The sequence below is a fragment of the Sus scrofa genome, chromosome 14 (assembly GCF_000003025.6).
Source record: "Sus scrofa isolate TJ Tabasco breed Duroc chromosome 14, Sscrofa11.1, whole genome shotgun sequence".
Classification (NCBI taxonomy): Eukaryota; Metazoa; Chordata; class Mammalia; order Artiodactyla; family Suidae; genus Sus; species Sus scrofa.
In genome coordinates this window covers 103,094,929-103,115,209 of record NC_010456.5, presented here as the reverse complement: position 1 = coordinate 103,115,209, position 20,281 = coordinate 103,094,929, and the positions used below count along the sequence as shown (strand labels likewise).

The 20,281-nt window shown below is 40.1% G+C and overlaps 1 protein-coding gene across 6 annotated transcripts in view; it reads right to left on the bottom strand.

The window, feature by feature from the left end:
* Positions 1-19,519, bottom strand: part of HECTD2 (HECT domain E3 ubiquitin protein ligase 2) — an 86,421-nt gene extending 66,902 nt beyond the window's left edge. For 5 of the 6 annotated variants that reach the window (XR_001301127.2, XR_001301128.2, XM_013983549.2 and 2 more), the window contains exons 1-2: positions 19,253-19,519; positions 2,769-2,898 (exon numbers count right to left, since the gene is read on the bottom strand). Coding sequence is in view for 4 of the 6 variants with exons in the window: in XM_013983549.2 (XP_013839003.1) it covers positions 2,769-2,898; positions 19,253-19,390 (268 nt within the window). In the remaining 2 variants the exon portion in view is untranslated. The remainder of the gene's footprint in view (positions 1-2,768; positions 2,899-19,252) is intronic. The other variant, XM_003483528.4, reaches the window with a different exon arrangement.

The window sequence follows — 20,281 nt, the reverse complement described above, 5'->3', positions numbered from 1 at the left end:
GTCTACTAACTGACCTTAAAATAAGGAGATTATCCAGGTAGGCAAAACCTAGTAACATGAGGCCTTTACATGCAGACAGTTTTCTCCCATGGGTTGCAGAAGACAAAGTCAGAGACACTAGAAGTAGAAGGGGATTTGACACAAGGGATCCTGCTACCAGCTCTGAAAGGGTAACCGGAAATACAGCCACGTAGCAAGAGGGGCTGTGAGCAGCCTGTGGCAAGCTGTGTTGTCTCTGGGAGCTGAGGAGCAGCCCTGGCGGACAGCCAGCAACGAGAAGGGACCTCAGTGTTCCGACTGCAAACAACCTGGGGAGCTTGCAGGATTCTTCCCCCAGTCCAGCTCCACCTCCACCTTGAGAGACCCCTGAGCAGAAGACCCAGTCATACTCACAAAGACCTCTGACTTAAAAGAGCTCGAGCTAAAGAACAGCGTTGTTTTTAAAGCCACTGGGTTTCTGGTAATTTGCTATGCAGCAACAGAAAACTATATGGCAGCGACTCTAATATCTATTTTATTTTATGTGATTGCTATGATGTTCAAATAAAATTACGTAAGCATTTTCTCTAAATTATATTACACAAAAGTTACTATGTAGTTAATATGTATAAAATAGACATCATCTCTAATTCCTCTCCCCCATTGAATAGGCTCATTTTCTTTATTTCTAAAATGATATCACAATTGTAAGTTTGTTTTGTTGTGGGTTGGGGGACTGCAATGTACAGGCATTGCCGCATTCTTAGGCTAATACAGAGTGATGAAATATGCTTGTGTGTGTATGTGTGTGTAAATAAAAGAAGGTATGAAAGGCAAAGGTTGACAAATGAGATAATGTAAATACTAACCTGCAAGAGTACAGATAGGTCTTGTGATGCCTTGGAGTGTCAACAGAAAATATGTTTAAGAATAATTTATGCCTCATGCAGCAAACGGACACAGGCAATTTACCAGAAACCATGTCCTTAAACATTTCTAGGCTTATTTTGTTTTGTTTGGGTGTGAGGGACATTTTAACTGTTGCAGATTTGTTCTATCCCAGGCAAAGAGCACTTCAAATTATGCAAGTAATATATGTTCTCTGTGATGAAACAATATAGAGCTGTACAAAGAAATTGAGTGTAAGTATAATATCCAACCAATTCTGCTTTCCCGAGGAAACCAGGAACAAGTCGATGGGGATCCTTCCGTACTTCTTTTTCTGTTCAAAGAAGTATACAAGGTTTCCCTACACTTAAAAAAACTGAAGTCACATTCTACCTCTAACTGTGTAACTTGCATTTTTCATTTTACAATGTCGTGTATTGCTTCGAGAAAATTTATATATATGTCACAAATCTCTTAAAAGAGGCATGGTGTTTACAAAATGGATTACCATAATTGAGTCAACCAATTCATTTAGATTGCTTCAAATACCACTATTATAAACAATGTACACTCCTTCCATATGTCTTTGAACACATGTTATTTCTTTGGCATAAGTTCCTAGAAATGGAATACTGGGTTAATGAGTATATGAACATTTAAAAATGGAATATATGTCAATAATTTGCTCTCCAGAAAAGGTGAATCAATTTCCAAGCCCTCCATCCATAAAAGTGGCAATTTTCACACTCCCTGGACAACACCACAGACACCCATCCCTTCATTCTCTGCACATATTGACTTCCTTGGGTCAATAGTGCTTCCTTGAATACTAGTGAGATTGGGCATCCTTTACACGTAATTAATTGCTCGTATTTCTCTTTTGATTGGTCTATGCATACCCCTTTCCCTATTGGAATGTTAATGATCTCTGTGATTCAAGGATTTGTTTTTCACTATGACATTCTACTTTAACTTTGTTTATGACATTTTAAAATTCTTATAGAAGTTTTAAATTTTCTTATTATTTTCAAACTTATCAATTTTTTGTCTTATGGCTGTTGGCACTGTTATCATTGTAAGAATTTTTTATAAAAACAATTTCCTGTGTTGTGACACATCTGAAGCTATTATTTTCAAAAGTATGGCTAGTTGGCCTAATTCAATTTTCTGAATAATCTAAGACCAATCATTCACAATGTGTTTTACTGGTCCATCTCCGTCTCTTTGGCTGTCCTGGTGGCAGTCCTATCACTGGTACAGCTTTATAACATATGGTCCTATGGAGGAATGGGCTCCCCCATTACTTTTTCTTACATCCTTTCATTTATTCTTACAGATCAAATAGTGCATCATTTTTAAAGTTTCCTCCAAAAAAAAAAAAAAACTGTTGAAAAATTCATTAAATGTTAGAGAGTAAATTAGGTGTGTCTGATATCGCTATGACATTTAAGTTTTTCTATTCAAATCACCTTTTAGTCTTCCGATAAAATTTTATAGTATTTTACACATAGGTTTCACTTACTTTCTCTTAGGTTTATTTCTAAATATTTCAAATATTGTCCATTAAGTCTCCTAATTGATTACTGCTCAAATAAAGGAAATCTATTGAAAAATTCTGTATATTTAGATTGCATCGGCTCCCCAACCAAACTTTATTATTCATGAGCTTTGTATTTCATTTTCTTACTCTAGGTAACAATTACTACTCTTTTCTGTAAATATTTATAGAGCTCATTTCTTTTCCTCATTGTTTTAACTTACTAGACCTAACAGAAAAATGCTTAATAAATAAAATCTACTTTTTAAATAGTTTGATAATATATTTTCAGCCAAGATATACAGACTATGTATACTTTTAGTAATTATAATTACATTAATTTTTAAATTTTTAAGTTTTTTACCATTCTTGATGTTAGGGAAAACAAGATGTGTGGGTGAACTTCTGTTTTCAGTGGCTTCTTTCTTCTGGTTAACAGTTGAAATAAAACTGCTGAAAGTAGAAATCTGACCTTTGGATCCTCTGTCCAAACCCTAAAAACAGAAAAGTTAACACTGTAGCATAATTCCTACTAGTTATAGTTAAATTATTTTACAGCAAAAATCATGAACATTTATAATAGAGACTTTAATTTGATGATAAAGAGATAAAACATGTATATAATATTGACTTACCTTTTCTAGGACCAAATGGTTTTAAGTATAAAATGGAAAGAGTCCTTATCATGTAACTGCTTACAAACCGATAAAGTGTGGAAATGAGGATGACAGTGCCTTCCTCATGAGGTTACTGTGAGGTTTAACTGAGATAAAACAATAAACGCAACTGTAAAACAATTAGCACAGCTTCTTGTCTTTAGTGCATGCTCTATTCATATTAACTGCTATTTTAACTTGGAATTTAAGTAACACCTTTTTTTGTGATTTTCACAAATATTTGTTTCAGTAGTTAACATGCATGTGGTACTTCACAGGTTGATTCATTGAAGGTTTCCTTGTCTTTTGAGGCAACTTGAAAAGTTCACATAAAAAGATTAAACCCTTTAGAGTTGATTTCTCTCTAAACATATGTTTGGACATGGGTGTAAGGGGATTTCAAAAAATAGGGCTAGGTACTTAAGTGCAGATAATCTGGCAATCTTCCTGTAGCATAGAATCTATTCATTAACACACTTTCCACAAAATAACTATAAAATTCAAAATATATAATTAATCTGCACTTTATAAATAAAATCACCAGTGCAACATTCAGCTATAAAGTTATCTCCGGACTCGGAGTTCCCATCCTGGTGCAGCAGAAACGAATCTGACCAGGAACCATGAGGTTGCAGGTTCGATCCCTGCCCTCGCTCAGTGGGTTAAGGATCTGGTGTTGCCGTGAGCTGTGGTGTAGGTCGCAGATGCAGCTTGGATCCTATGTTGCTGTGGCTGTGACATAGGGCAGCAGTTGTAGCTCTGATTCAACCCCTAGCCTGGGAAACTCCATATGCTGAGGGTGTGGCCCTAAAAAGCAAAAATAAACCAACAAACAAATAAATAAATAAATAGAGTTATCTCAGGACTCATTCTCAGCTCTCAGCCCTTCCCAACTCATCCTATATTCCAGCTTCCAGATGCTTAATAGAACACAATAGTTAACTTCTTCTCTGACATTCACTTCTTTATGGTAAAGGTACACAATTTCTTTGCTTTCACAGAAGAGAGTTTCTTTTTCATCTCCTCCTTCCTCATTCACCAGACTGATTTCCATGTATCTTTTTAGAATGAGCTCAGATGTCATGCAGCAAAGAATTCACACACACCAAATATTCACTCTCTCACACCCCCTACTCTCTTGCAGCTAAGTAGAGCCATCTAACTAATTCTAATAGGCCACAAAGAAAAGTAATGTCTACCATTTGTGGACTAGAAAGTAACAATGCTTTCAAGGCTGTGGGCCAACCTCTGGCCCCTCTCTCCTTTCCTTCACTGTGACAATCATAGAAGCTGCAAACTGAGATATTAGAGCATCTATCGCCTTGGGTCCCCGAGTCACTGTGTGGAGCAGGGCCAATGCTGACCAACATTAGATTACACCATTATCAATAAATAAACCTTTACAATTTTCAAACACTGAAGCTTGGGGCTACACTGTAAATGCTGCATAATCCATCTCCCATAACTTCTGCAAAGCTTCTTCTGGTGGTCACCATTTCCACAAAATTCAATCACTCTTATTTATGCCTTATTTAATAATTTACTTAAATTATTCCACTGAAACTGTAATTGTTCTCATACTGGTCCTTTATGCTGGACTAGAAATTCCTTATTCATCACAGAATTTGACATCCAGTGTTGCACAGATCCTACACTTTAGAGTAAATTTATTCTGTATTCCTTTTTAAGAGATTATTACAGAAAATAACCCAGAAAAAAAAATCAGATATTATACACAAAGAGAATTTCTGGACCTAAGAGATTTTTAGAAATGAGTTATTTAACTCCTTTATTTCACAGATGTGGAAAATGGAAGTGAGACTCAGCTAAAGTCATTCAGCTAACAAGCACCAGAGATGTATTGGGCTCTAAATCAGAACTTGAGGAGTACTTCCATGAGGAAAGCACATGTATGCAATTGTGCGTGTGTGACCTCTTTGGCTGCTCACAAAATTTGTTTTGTTCCTGGTTGTTTGCTTGCTTTGCTTGTTTTTGCTTGCTTCTTGGCTAGATTTAGGCTCAATGAAATCTAAGTCAATATTTCTTTGTTAGGATTAGCCTACATAGTCCAACCTATAGAGTTAAACATATTGCCTAACCTTCTAATAGACATAAGATATGAATCTGAAGTTTCAGAATCACAGACAATATCATCTAGGGTCTTGAACAGAGCCTATGAGACACTGTGTGCTCCACAAAGGATTATTCCAATAATAACACCATACTAAACAAGTCATGTATTGAGCACCTGGTATATGCCTACTACTATATTAGGTGCTTTAAAACAACATTCCTATGAATTATGAATTTACACCTCATTTTACAAACAGGGAAACTGAAGTTTCCACGAAAAATATTCACAAAGCTGGTAACTGGGAGTTCAAACCCTAGTCTGAATGACCTTGATGTCGTAATCTTAAACCACGATAGCTCAGAGTCCCTGGCTACAGTAGCTATCACTCACTAAGCATTTATCATGTTACACATAGCAGCCTGTTCTCACAACAATGCTTGTGGTTGATATTATCCTCTCTACTTTCATGGATATATGCTGAAGGAAACTGAATAGCTTTAGGAGCAACCCACTTAACCAGAGGAAATTAACATAAACAGAAAAACTAACTGCATTTTAGGGAAACCTGTTATTCCAGCAATTTTGGGAAAGACTCAATATTTTACTTTATTTTTCTGCCCCTTCTTTTTAAAAAAATGTTTAAGTGATTTTTATTTTTTCCATCATAGCTGGTTTACAGTGTTCTGTCAATCTTCTACCGTACAGCAAGGTGACCCAGTCACACATACATATATACATTCTTTTGCTCACATTATCATGCTCCATCATAAGTGATTAGATATAGTTCCCAGTGCTATACAGCAGGATCGCATTGCTTATCCATTCCAAAGGCAATAATTTGCATCTATTAACCCCAAAATCCCAGTCCACTCCACTCTCTCCCCCTCCCCCTTGGCAACCACAAGTCTGTTCTACAAGTCCATGATTTTCTTTTCTGTGGAAAGGTTCATTTGTGCCGTATATTAGATCCCAGATATAAGTGATATCATATGGTCTACCCCTTCTTAATAAAAAGAGATCCCAAAGAACACTGCTTGGTTCACCAGGGAATCTTTAAATAATAATATAACAAGTAACGGATTCAATTAACAAAGCCATTTAACAACTATCAGCTCTAATTGCTAATAATTTATAATGTAGATTCCCAAGGAAGAGAGAGAAAAACGGAGAAAGAGATTAATAAAATAGTGATACACAATACTTTCACATAAAATAGTTTCAGTAAATTACATAGTAAAATAGTCTTGGTAAATTAAAAGAATATACTCAAATTCATAGAACTAGTTTGTTGATTAGAAAAATAAAAGTAACCTATACATTCGAAAAAATATATCCTTCCTTGCTATAAATATCAGGATACTTAAATGAGAACTGTATTAACTACTGAGGTCAAGTTTTCTTATTTGTATGTTTCATACTATCAAAACATCTTAAATAATCGTGGGAACAAGTGCCAAATTTGATATACTATATGTTTTGATATGCATAATAATTAATAAAAGTAACCAATCTGTAATATGGGGTCAATGAATAGCTTCCCAGTAACAGAACTTTGCCAACTTAGTTGCAAATATCTACAATAACTTAATATATCAAGGGCTTTTTTTGTTGGTAACTGTCACCGACATTACCTACGGCTGAGCAACAAGAGGATTTAGGGAGCACTGTAGTTGAGATACAGAATCAGAAAGGGAGACCCAGTGAGATGAGACTGGGGAGGTAGGCAGGGACGGTATCACGAAGCCTTGAGGCTAGGCAGTACCAAGTCTATCCTAGAAGGGGACGGGGAAAAATCACGGGGGACTTGTGAGCAGGGAGTGACATGATTACATCTACATCTTAGTGAAATCACTCTGTCAGCAATGAAGGGAACAGACTGAAGGGGAGCAATACCAGAAGTAACATCAGGCCTGGTGAGAGAAATAAAATCTGGACTGAGACAGTAGGTAAAGGGAATGAAGAACAGCAGCCTGGGCCAAAGCAATGGCAACACGGTAACACTAATTTCAGGTCCAAATGTGAAGCATGAGGATTAGAGAACCGGTCCATAAATTCTAAATTAAATGAGATGAACAATGTAAAATGCTTTATTTCAAATTTCAGGAGAACAGACACAGTTTGACACCTCACCATGAAGAAGAAGGCATATGATTAAAGAACATATAAAAACTTGAAGAAATCCTAGACTGGCTTATAGATACATGATTCGTGAGAGACAAGAAAAGGAACCAATGGTCACTAGGCAAAAGCATGCTTCTTATGCCAAAATAATGTAATTTTTCTACCTGACAGGGTTACCATGATGCTGCTGTTACACAGCAAAGGCTATGCAAAACTAATACAAGGACAAAACCCTGGGAACTACTGGCATACATGACATGAGCTGACAAAAAAGATTAAGAATGAAAGACCAAAAATGCTAAGAAATCCAAGAGAAGGTAATGCATTAAAAATTAAGGAAGGATGGAGTTCCCATTGTGGCTCGGTGGGTTAAGAACCTGATATAGTGTTCATAAAGATGTGGGTTTGATCCCTTGCCTCATTCAGTGGGTTAAGGATCCTGAATTGCTGTGAGCTGTGGCTTAGGTTGCAGATGCAGCTAAGATCTGGCATGGCTGTGCTGTAGGCTGACAGCTGCAGCTCCAGTTCAACTCCTAGCCCAGGAATTTCCTTATGCTGCAGATGCAGCTATAAAAAGCAAAAAGAAAATTAAGGAAGGGTCAAGTTTCAAGGAAAAAAGAGGTCAACAATGCTGAATGATGAAGAGTGGCTAGGTCTAAAATGTGCGTCTTAGAATGAACAGCAATGAAATCTTGGGGACAAAAGAGACAACAGATTCAGGGGAGTGGTGGCAGCAGGAACTGGATGAAATGAATTGGCAAATGAACAGGAAGTCAGGAAATGAAAGCAATGAGCAGGGTTTGCTCTATCCAGAAGCTTCACGGAAGGGGAGAAAGGCCAGTGGCTGGAAAGGTACAGGTGTAAAGAAAGATACACTGAGCATGTTGCCAGTGTATCTTTACCATGGATGCCAAATCCAGCATTCACTTCCACGGTCCCCATAGCGTTACTGCTATTCTTTGTGCAGCAATGGCCGTGGATTGGGGCAGAGACAGGCATTCAACCAAAAGGCAGCCATCTGTAGGCCAGGTGGCCACACATTAGGTGGCCTGGCATAAAGGGCATTGATGCTTCCTAGTATGTTAATTAAAGGCGGTCTTTCCAGATTTTAGATGGAAGAATATGGAAGAGTGACCAGCTAAGAGTGAGAGAACATTAGAGGCATAGAAAGCAGCAAATCTCTCTTCCTATTTGCTTTCTGGTTCTATGTTAATAAATCCCTTTTCCAAAAGGAGGTATATATGGCCTGATTTTCTGTTCCCTGTAATCAAAAAAGCTTAAACAATAATGAGCAAAAACATCCTCAGTCTAGTCAGCCTCTTGGCTTGTAAGATGACTATGCTCTTGATATTTTACACTTGAGATGACATGAAATTAATCATGGACGATTTCACAGGGTGACAGTGCACTACAGATTAATAAGAGCAAACCCTCAAAATAGCAGATGCCCCACACCAGCTTACACAAAAGAAACCTTACCCACAACCTGATACTTTCATGAAAACACATGGCAGCAGGCTGTGTGGTGGTAGACTGCATAAAAACTAGAGAATCAAGAAGCTACTGGGTATTTTAGGGCTATCAAACTTCAGCCTAAATGAAAGGTTAGAGAACATTACGAGTCTTCTAAGAACTGGATCTACCACAGTTCTTACATCTGGTTCCCTGAGGAGCTTTGGAAGTGTTATCCAAGAGTCCCGCGGAACAGGAGCACTAGAGATGACGTCCTGGAATGTGGCCAGCCTACCAACAGTGGGCTGCATGTGTTGAAGACTAGAGAGTAGCAGGATACCCAGCCAGCTGTTACAGAGGAAGAAGAGTACAAACAGGGAACATAGGGGAAAAACACAAAGGATTCATCAAGGAGAAAAACTCAAAATACTTAAACCTGGCATAACAAACAACAGACTTGACTCCCCCTAGGCAGAAGCTAACCAGGAGTTTACCTGCTAAAAAAATGTGATGTAGTAATTGCAAAACTCATCAAAGACCATATTTCAAACATAGCTAACAAGGACCTCAATGGCTTTTTTGACAATATAATCACACAGATTATATTTGAGACTATAATTTCAAGAAATTAAAGACAAATGCTTAGAATACCTGTTTCGCTCCTGTTAACACGTAACTAAGTATTGTCAATCTTATTTTAAATTTTAACATATGAGTTCCTACTTTCAACTTTTACTAAGGAACAGATCACATCTGAGTTCAATTTCTGATTTATCATATTTTTCAATTAGAAGCCAGTAAGAACGATATTCATGGTTTTCCATGATAGCTTTTGCACTGAATATCATGTTCTATTATATTCAAAATTCTGATAAAATTTACTTTGCTTATGCTCTATCTCCCAAAAGCTGCCTTAGGAGAAAAAACATTTTTATTCACATTCTCAACCAATCTTTGATAAAAGAATAATTGCTGACTCTCTTTCATTGTGAAACACTTCTTAAAGCCATAATATCTCACTGCATTAGAGTCTCTGAAGTAAAATATTTTAAATTGAATTTCTATGTTTACAAAATTCATTATTCATAATACATTTTAAACTACCAGCTTTACAAAAGGTGGAAATGCTAGCATTTGAAACTAGATCAAGTGAAAATTAATACTGCATTCTAGATATCTCCTTAGGTTAGCTGACAGTTTTATTTACTGCAGATATAACACACTGCCAATGCAAAGGTATAAGGACTCTACACAGAGCTCTTTGGTTTGGTGGGTGACGCAAAGTTGTCACAAGGGATCCAGTCACCAGGATATTTTAAATTACGTTCAATATTTTCTTTTCTTAATTTTTTATTTTGCTTTTAAGTTTTATTAAAGTATGGTTAACTTACAAGGCTGTGATAACTTCTGCCATACAACAAAGTGACCCACTCATACAAACACACATAATCCATTCTGATTCTTTTCCCACATAGAACTGGGTAGAGTTCTCTGTGCTATATAGCAGGTTCCTGTTGGCCAATCATTTCATATACCTCAGTATGCATACGCCGATCCCAAACCCTCGGTCCATCCCTAAGTTCAGTATCTTCTATTTGAGAAGAGCTGTACATAACGTATTTCAGAAAATGTTCCATAAGATAAATGACCAGGTATTTTCAAATGTCCAACAAGACTTGGCTAGTCAGAAAATTCACTTCTGTACAATACCTGTCATCAGTAAGACCAAATAAAAAGCATTAATGGTAATAGCACAAAGGGAAATTCTAGATACATTAGTGTACTGGTTCTCAAGCTTTCTGGTTTCAAGAACTCTTCATACTACTATGTATGAACCAATTCCTTTTAAAATAACAATAAACCCATTTATGGACAATATATTTTCCCAAACAAAAATCAGTGAGAAGAGTGGCATGGTTTACATTTTACAAATTTATTTTTTAATATCTAGTTTCATAGAAGACAGCTGGATTCTTATATGTTTCTGCATTCAATTTGTTGCAATATCATGCGTCACATAGCCTTTAGAAAACTACACATACACTCACGAGAGAATGAGTGAGAATAAGACAACACAAATAACATCCTAGTCTCATTACAAACAGAGGTTTGATCTCATGGACAACTAAAAGGATGCTGAGGACCACACTTTGAGGATGGCTATAGGAATACGCAGCAATGAGAACTAAGAATGAATCTAAGATGGAGTTCCCGTCATGGCTCAGTAGTTAACGCATCTGACTAAGAACCATGAGGTTGAGGGTTCGATCCCTGGCCTTGCACAGCAGGTTAAGGATCTGGTATTGCCGTGAGCTGTGGTGTAGGTCAAAGACACAGCTTGGATCCCACATTGCTGTGGCTGTGGTGTAGGCTGGTGGCTACAGCTCCGATTGGACCCCTAGCCTGGGAACCTCCATATGCCGCTGGAGTGGCCCTAGAAAAGACAAAAAAAAAAAAAAAAAAAAAAAAAAAGAGAATGAATCTAAGAAATCTTGGGAGAACAAGAAGACAACACTTAAATCTGTGCTAATATAGCCACTTGCCCTATGTGAATACTGAGCACCTGAAATGCACTCATAAGTGTAAAATATAGTTTTCAAACACAGTATGAAAAAGCTGTAAAATATCTTATTAAGTACCTATACTGATTAAATGTTGAAATGGTAAGTTTCTGGATATATTGGATTAAACAAAACATAATATTAACATTTATTTTACCTCTATTTTTATTTTATTTATTTATTTTTTTGTCTTTTAGGGCTGCACCCAAGGCATATGGTAGATCCCAGGCTAGGGGTCGAATCGGACTTGTAGCTGCCGGCCTACGCCACAGCCACAGTAACATGGGATCTGAGCTACGTCTGCGACCTACACCACAGCTTACGGCAACGCCAGATCCTTAACACACTGAGTGGGGCCAGGGATCAAACCTGAGTCCTCAAGGATACTAGTCAGATTAGTTTCCACTGAGCCACGAAAGGAACTCCACCTCTTTTTTTATTCTTTTTAATGTGACTATTAGAACATTTTACATCATATATGTGGTTCACTGGACACCTTTCTACTGGACAGAGCTGATACAGATGAAAGCACACTTTCCTAAACTAGATCCAATCCAACATACAATCTTAAGAAATTATTATTCAGATTCACTGTTTCCCCATGTCATTCAGGAAGATGTGCTGGAAACACAGCAAATTTAAAAATGGTATAAAATACAAAGAAAAAAGATATCTGGATAAATAAAAACTGAGTGACTTGTGTTGGTTATTTTGGATATGTACATAGGGATAATGGCAGTCTATGCACTTTTGACCCCACCTCACTGAAATTTATTTTTCAAATCCAAAGAGGAATACTTCAGTAATACATTGACTGAGTGCTCCTAACATAAAGCCTGTATCCTTCAGACTCAATGGGTCCAGGGACTACCCATGATAACATAGAAAAACCATTTACAAAAGAGTGAGCGGCTTCCTGAGAAAGACAGCAAAGGTTATCGCATTAAAAGACTAGTGAGCAAATGCATATTTATGTTTTAAATTAAAATAAAAATCATTTAATATACTTTGCTTTACCAAATTTTAAAATAAACTGACCTAAATTACCAGTTAGGGCCATATCAGATGAGGGGCCTCAACTGTACAAATACAGTATATAGACTTAAGTCTACAAAGGACCATTTTAGGCCCTGTAACTGGCTAAAGATTTTCGGTTTTCTTTTTTGTATGTTTTTGCACAATTCCTTATTGAAATGGTGGGTTATAAAATCAGTGCTTCACATCATTCAAGATGTGAAAAGTTGGCCACTTTCAAGGTATAAACCTACCTTCAAAACTAAATGCACCTGCCCAGTGGAACTGTGTCCTTTAAGTGATAGAAAGACCATCTTTCAAAGGAGACTAGGAAGCCAGAATGTGGATTTTGAGACAAAATTTTAACACCAAAAAAGTCACAATGCAATTGATCTTATAGATAACTGAAATTTAACCCTACTTAATACAAAAGAAATGTTAGTTCTGAAGCTCAGAAACTTCAGTCTTTGCTTTTCAGGGAGCAAGGTGGCCTGGCAGATCTTATACACTTACTTTACAACGTGGGAAAAAAAGAAACTGCATCAACCGATTACCCTTGACACTAAAATACTGCTTTTAGAGTGTGTGATTTGATGCCAGCACAATTCTCAATTTATTGTTCTTTAATAAAAAGCATCTGGATCAAAACCAGTTACTTGGAATAGCTTCCTTGAATGACTAGGTTCAAACTTCAGACTTTTCAATTACACTGAATCAGTAAAATTTCAACAATTTCTATTTTTAAACAGCATGTTCATTTATTATCATCATTCCCCCCAGCAATGTTTTTTGACTGCTTACTAAATTGTCACCAAATTACAAATATCAATTGAGGAACAACTAGTTATTCACATAAGGCTTAGCAGTCCAACATATTCACGGACAAGAAGAGATCCTTCTGATAGGAGAAAAAGTAGAAAAATTCAAACTTTCCAGGGCTTTCTCAGCTCCACTCACTTCTTCACTTATCTTCTGGTGATCTTTCTCTACTCTCTCTTCTTCAGTTCTAAGTAAATACAAGCAAGTTAATTCCCAAATACTATGCCAAAGTAAGGGGCTACACTATAACACTAGTGGTACCCCTTTCTGAAACTATGACTTTTCCTTTACAAAAAGAAATTCATATGAACCCAGGCATACTCTAGCCCTAAAGAGTGCAGAGAGCCCATGTAATCCCTTAATTCAGTGATTCAGAGTGTGTGTGTGTATGGTGTGCTAGGAGGGAGACAGCTGATACAGCTAGTATCTATAGAGCTTGAGGCTTGCTATACAGGGTTGTAAAGGAAAGTACTGAAACCACAGGACAGGAGTGGAGAGGGCTGCCTGGCTTACTTGAGTGCTTACTTAGTCAAGGCTCTTTCTTAAGTACATTATGTGTATTAATTAACTTGGTCTTATCCACCCTATGAGGTAAGTTCTATTCGTATTTCCCCATTTTATAGAAAGAGAGCTACAAATAACAAATGTAGTAGCATACTGGGCACTTTGGAAGGTCCTCTGGTTCATAACTTAGAAGGACCATTTTATTTCAATTGTTAAATATAGTCAAATTATTTGTTCTAACATCTTGAATTAATTAGTAATGGGAGGATAAGCAGACAAGTACAATACGGCTTTACAATGGAAAAAAAGTTGACAAATGACTTTACAACCCACTCAAAATTAGAAACACCCTGGTGATGAATTTATATAGCTATAGCCCTCCCTTTCCGTGTTTCAAGACTCTTTTAAATATTACTTTTCTTTAATGAGATTCCTTTATTTCACATAGAAATTAGTGATCCATTCCTACCATAATTAAAACAGAAATTATCAGATATCCCAGAATACATCTGTCTTTCCCATAATAGCTGCATCTCTAGTAACAAAGTTGCCAACAAATTTGTCATCTAACCACATCCTCTTTTCTAAAATAAGAAATACTGCTGTACCTATGGGTTCTTTCAATCACATGGTCCCTGACCATAGACATAGAATATATGGAATAAGGGCAAGAGCATGGGTTTTTTTCTGAGTCAGAAAAGTCTCAACTGAATTGAAACTGAGCTTACACTTCGTGAGCCATTTTTCCCTTTGGCAGAATACCTACAGGTAATGTGGTTCCCAGATTCCTCTGAATTGGGAACAGTAGCTTCCTCACAGTCACAGCAGTTAGGCGACTGATTTTGGTTGCACTGACTGAGCTGAGAGATAACATGGAAAATGCTTAGCCCAGAGTAGGTACTCAAATAAATACCAGCAATTATTTATATTATTTCTAGGTATTGCACATATGTGTATAGGATGTATATTTTAATATCTGTGGTTTATTAAATTGCTTAAATCACCTTTACCAGCTAGAGCCTTCATTCTTTACCATCTCATCTCTTGTTTAGAACATAATGGACAAAGGGTACAAGATTTTCCAAAAATAAGATTGCTGTTAATACCTAGAGGGGCCGGTTTCATCACACATACACATGTTTATTTGCAATGCTGCTGGCTGGACTGCTTTTTTAAGTAAATGTTTTCGTCTGAGAGAATTTGTCTGGAAACAAGAACCCCTTTTATTAATCTCCCTCTCTCTCATTCCTGTTACCTAGTTAGGTTCCCCCTAATTCCCTTAGGCCTTACTATCTGGCCACCAACCTAGGGGATGCACCATCACCTTGAGTATGAACGACAAAGCTCCTTCCTTGCCTTCTCTCTCCTCCCGTCTAACCACCTCTAATCGCTACCACTAATTTCATTATGTTGTTCCTCTATTTAAGAAATGCCAATGGTTTCCTGCTAAGCATGGGGCGGCGGGGGGGGGGGGGGGACATTCCCCACCTAATAATCTGGTCCAGCCCCCATGCAATCTCACTTACCTCCCACAAGTTCCCAGCATGCTTCCATTGGGCTTGCTTTATTACTCCCTAATTCTTCCCTTTTAGCCTTGTTCATGTTTCCCCCACTGCATTACTTGACCCATTTGCTTCTGCCCATCCAAATCCTATCATCCTTCAATGGCCAGCCAGCTTAGATAATTACCTTTGCTTTGAGGTCTTTCTTCGCAGTTCTGCACACATTGATTTCCTTTCTCTGATTTCCTATTGTGCAAATTGTTTCTATGGCACAAATTGCTTCTATGGCTTTTACACATTGCTTTGCTTTGTTGTATTTTCATGTGTTAGCCCTGCCTACCCTGAGGCAAGAATTTTTTTTTTTTTTAACTTTGTGTTTTCTGTAGCATCTAGTCCAAAGTGAAACATAATAGTTGTTCAATAACTGGTAGTTACATTTTGGTCCAATGGCTCCATCAAAAAGGTTTATATGCCCCAACACAAATTTCTCACTATTGTTTCCCCCCTCACCTGACAAGTCTCCAGACCTTCACTGGGAGCAAACTTCCCTTTATAATCTTAAACCAATTTCCTTCCTTGCCCTTCACCTCCCTGACCTAAGTCTAGCTCTTTCTTGAACCCACTTAGTTTCTTGCAACTGACCCATGAGAACCTCTCTTTCTCTTCTCAACTGATTTAAATGCTGAGTTGACACAGACAAACCCATCCTCATTTGTCACTATTATTTTCTCCTTCCCCATTCACCAATTTTTTCTAACTTTTGTATTACATCAGCAACTCATGTATACTATTCTCCTCCACTCCAATCTGTCAACTTCAGTAAACAGTCACATCATCAGCCCTTCATATTCCTTATTCTCCTTAGCTCTGTAGGGCTGCATCACCACCCCACAGCCACAAGGCCAAACTCAAACACAGACAGTCCTCTGAGGCTCTATCTTGGGCTCTTGAGCATCCCTAACTAGAACCTCCTTAACTGCCATTTCTCTCAGTTGCCCACTACACCTGACTTTTGCTGTACCTCCGTCACTTAATCTATACCTCTCACTACTCCATCTCAAACGCTGCTCCACAAACTAAACGGTCTTGGGGCAGCAGACTCCAAGAAGCTTTTAATTCAGGACACAGAACCTCAATGTTCAATCTTTGCTACACCTGGGAATTAAAAAAAAAAAAAAAAAAAAGATTGGGTAATTGGTTTAATGGCCTGCATTTGGGCCTGGGCAACCAGGGCTTTAAAAACTTCCCAGGTGATTCCACGGTGCATCAGAGATTGAGAACCAGTGTGTTAGGGTGAGAGCTCAGAATTGGGACTTTGACATGCTACCAAGTAACTGGGTGGTCAGTCAGGTCTGACACTACTGTGGTAGGCATTTCCTGGCTAGAATGGACTTCCTGCACACTTAGGTGGTCTTAGGCTAGATTACATTATGGCTGTTCCTTCCTGCACCCTCAGCCCTATCCCTGCACCTTTCTTTAAAGGTCCATGATACAGTCACAACTCTCTAAGTTTAATCAGGATCATCACATCTTGGCCTTATACTTATTTTAGGGAGCCATTACTCTTAAATTATTTCCAAACTCTCATAAAAATGTGATACAATGATCTTCGGAAAAAGCTAGTACTGCAGGGCTATACTACAAGAGTCATAAACTCCATCTACATAGACAGAGTTGTTAACTTGGGGCAAAAAGGAAGAATCACTAAAATGGTTCAAAGAAATAACTTTGCGATGCAATCAGGTTCCTAAGCAAACCTCCAGAAGCTCTATTTGCTCCACATGGAAGCTGGAAAACAACCAAGCAGGCCACAAGCTGTCTTTCCCTGCCCCCCACACCAAGGCCTTGCCCACTTACCGCCCTGGCTTTCTTGCCCTCTGGGAGACCAACCACAGATTTTCTTAACTAAGGCTTTTCACTGCTATGGCTCAGAATTTCAGCTCTAGAAATCTCTGACAAATAGCACACACCACACATCATCATCGGTTAAGTTCCTCATCTTCTCCTTGCTCTTCTAACTCCTGGTGCAAAACCTGAGAAAAAGTCCTTTTCTCTCCTGATATGACTAAAAACATCATTGCTAATGACAAACCTCTGTCAATTCAAAGAAGAGCCTTAAATTCTGAATTCATAAAAAAAACCCCAAAAACCTATCGTTAAACCCCCCCAAAAAAAATTAAAAAAAAATTGCACAATGCTACCACCCTGCTTGTAAGGCACCAAAACTGCCTTCAGAATCTCGAGTTTTACTAGGCATCCTTATACTCTTCCAATTTAACCTATGTCTTTTCAAGGTTTGATTTAAGATTTTTAAAAATTTCTTGAACTAGTCTTCTGATTGGTCACGCTCGTCCAGATTCTTTGATTCGCACTTTCAAAATCCTCTAAGCTTTTAAAACTGAAAGATTTTAGTAACTCACTTGGTGATAAAACATGTACCCTACCTGAACTCTGACAATCCACCCTGAGCTGCACTATATGAAGCTGCAGAGAGACCTCAGCTAATTCAGGGTGAACAATACATCCCTTTCACTACAGAGCTATTATTATGCTTGATTATGGGGAACTGGCCAGGACCCCACGGTAGATGCTATACATGACATATATACTGAATTACCTTTCTACAATCTGAAAAACTCTGAATTTCAAAAGCCCATGGGTTTGAGTTAACAATCTGTAGACCTGTGTCCACACTGTATCAATCTCTCCAAGCTTTTATTCCAAGTCTTCAATTTTTCAGTTACGATGAGGTAAGTTTCAGGGATCATGCTTACTTGAGGACCTAACCCCATTCGTGTAACTGTTCCTATAAGCATATATGCATTGTTTTAAACTGACTTAGAAATGATCTGCTGAAACACTGCCTATTTGCCAGTTAAGAACCTCCCAGATAAGCTCTGAAAGCCTAGGATTCCTACAGCAGGAACTGGGTCTAAAAGCAGCTGGGTGACAAATTCCTTCAAAGCATTTCCCAAAGTAATTCCTACTCACAACTCCAATTTACCAATCAACCACAGTAATTTTTTAAAATTGTCATTCTATTACTGTCTGCACTCTGCTGTGCTGATTTAACATAAAAAGCTTGCTCTAACAATTTCCAGTTATCACAGTCCTTAGACATTTTTGAAAAACCTGCCGAATCAAAACATTATTCCTGTAATACTTTAAATTAGAGTGAGCTATTTTCATAAGTTCTTAGTCACTTAAGAGGGAGGTTTTAAGAAAATGAATTGCAAGCAGGAATAAAGAAAATGTATCCTGTTCTCTAAACTTTTACTATTTTGTCACACAGGGCTGCATAAGTCATGGTCTTTAAAAGTATGAAAGTTTCAAGAAGTAATTTGAATATTGTCTCAAATAAAAATCTCAAAAATCAGAGGTTAATTTTGTGCGTGTGCTCCAAAGTAAACAGTCATAACCACCAGTAAAAATAGGGAAGGGGGGCTGGCCCATTACATCATCTGGCAATATGCAGTTTCAAGCCAGAGAGCGCTCCCCAAATAATCCTTAAGAAAATCCTGCTGGGAAATCATCGCCTTGAAGCTTAGATCACTTGAGTCTAAAGAAAGGTTAAAAAAGCCTCCCCACCTTATGTCACATGTCTGTACCATATGAAAAAATAAAACCATCATCGAGGCATCCACCCCCCACTACCCTGACTGTAAAGGAAAGGTCACAATTAAGTGGAAACTCGCCGCAAAGCGGGTTCAATCCGAAGGGGGAAGGGAAGGAAAAGCGAACCAAAGGGGGAAATATTCGCTTCCACAATGCTTGCAGGCAGGCAGCTCAGTGGAAAATCTACTCTCGCCTGTCTGACACCTTATCCTCATCCAACAGATGATGCTGGCTCCAAGGTGCTGGTCATTTCCTAAGAGAGAGTGCCCCCACCCCCAACCAAAAAATAACCGAAAGCAGCCAGGAGACCCCGCTACCCCGGCATTTCCCGAGGGTGGAAGGTGCTGCTCGCGAAGTGATCGCGGCTGCCCAGGAGGCACAACTCTGATTTCGGCCAGAGGAAGGGCAGCCAGGGCGTTTTTCCCCGCATGGGTCCGGGGGTACCAGGAGGAGACGCGGGTCCCAGGGCGCCCCTCGACCCCCTCCCGACCCGCCGTCGGGGCGCCCCGCGGCCCCCGCCCGGCACCTACCGCAGCCGCACCGGCGCCCGCCGACACGATGGGTGGCAGCTTCTCGCGCTCCGGCTCCTTCCCTTTCTTCTCCTCGGGCGCGGCCGCCACCACCGCCGGCGGCGCGGCAGGCGAGGGCACCCGATCCGCCTCACTCATGTCTGGCCGGGCGGCGGGAGCGCGAGGCGGCGGCAGCGGCCGGGGTGCTGCTTGGCGTTGGCGCTGCTGCCGCCGCGGCCGCGAGAGGGCTCTGGGCCGCCGTGTCCAACCACCGCCGCTCCGCCCGCGCCCGCGCCGCGCCGGGAGCGCGCCCGGATACCCCGCCCCGCCCCCGCCCCAGCTCCAGCCCCAGCGCGCGCCCGGCCGGCCCGCAGCTCCCGCCTGCTCCTGGCCTCGGCCGCCCCCGCCCCGCCCCCGGCTAGGCCCGTGGGTCGCGGGTCCCGGACGCTGGCCACTACCTCCCTCGCCAATCCCCGGGACTCGGGAGACTAGGCGCCGAGGCTAGGCCGCCATTTTTTTTTGCGGATCGTCGCCCGAGTTGGCGAGAAGGGGGTCCGGACTAAAGGGTCGGGAGTCGGGGGTGTGGGGAGGAGCGACCAGACGAGGCCTGCCTAGGGTCGCACGGGGATAGAGCGTGCCTCCGTGGGGGCGGGGCGAGTGCGGCATCCTCCACTGCACCGACAGCCCTAATTTGGGGCGTCTAGATTCGTGGGACCTGCTGGTGGTCTTTACGTCCCCAGCGCCCGCAAAGCCGTCGCCTTGGGGCCAGTGCTTGTCCCTGCCACCCCTGCCTGCCCGTTTGCCCCAGGAGAGAGGTCTCTGAGCTCTTCCTCAGGAGACCACCTTTCCTTTGAAGTCGACCGACCCTTTCTTTCTAGATGCCGGGCAGCCCCCACCTCCAAGGAAAAGCCTCAGAATGGAGGAGGGGGAGTGAGACGTCTTGGGCTCCACCTTCCCCACCGCAGGGCGGGGCAGCCAGGCCACACTTTCCATTCCTGTTCCTCTCGTCCCCACTTGGACTGCCAAATCCGCCTCTCCCTTCCCGTCCCC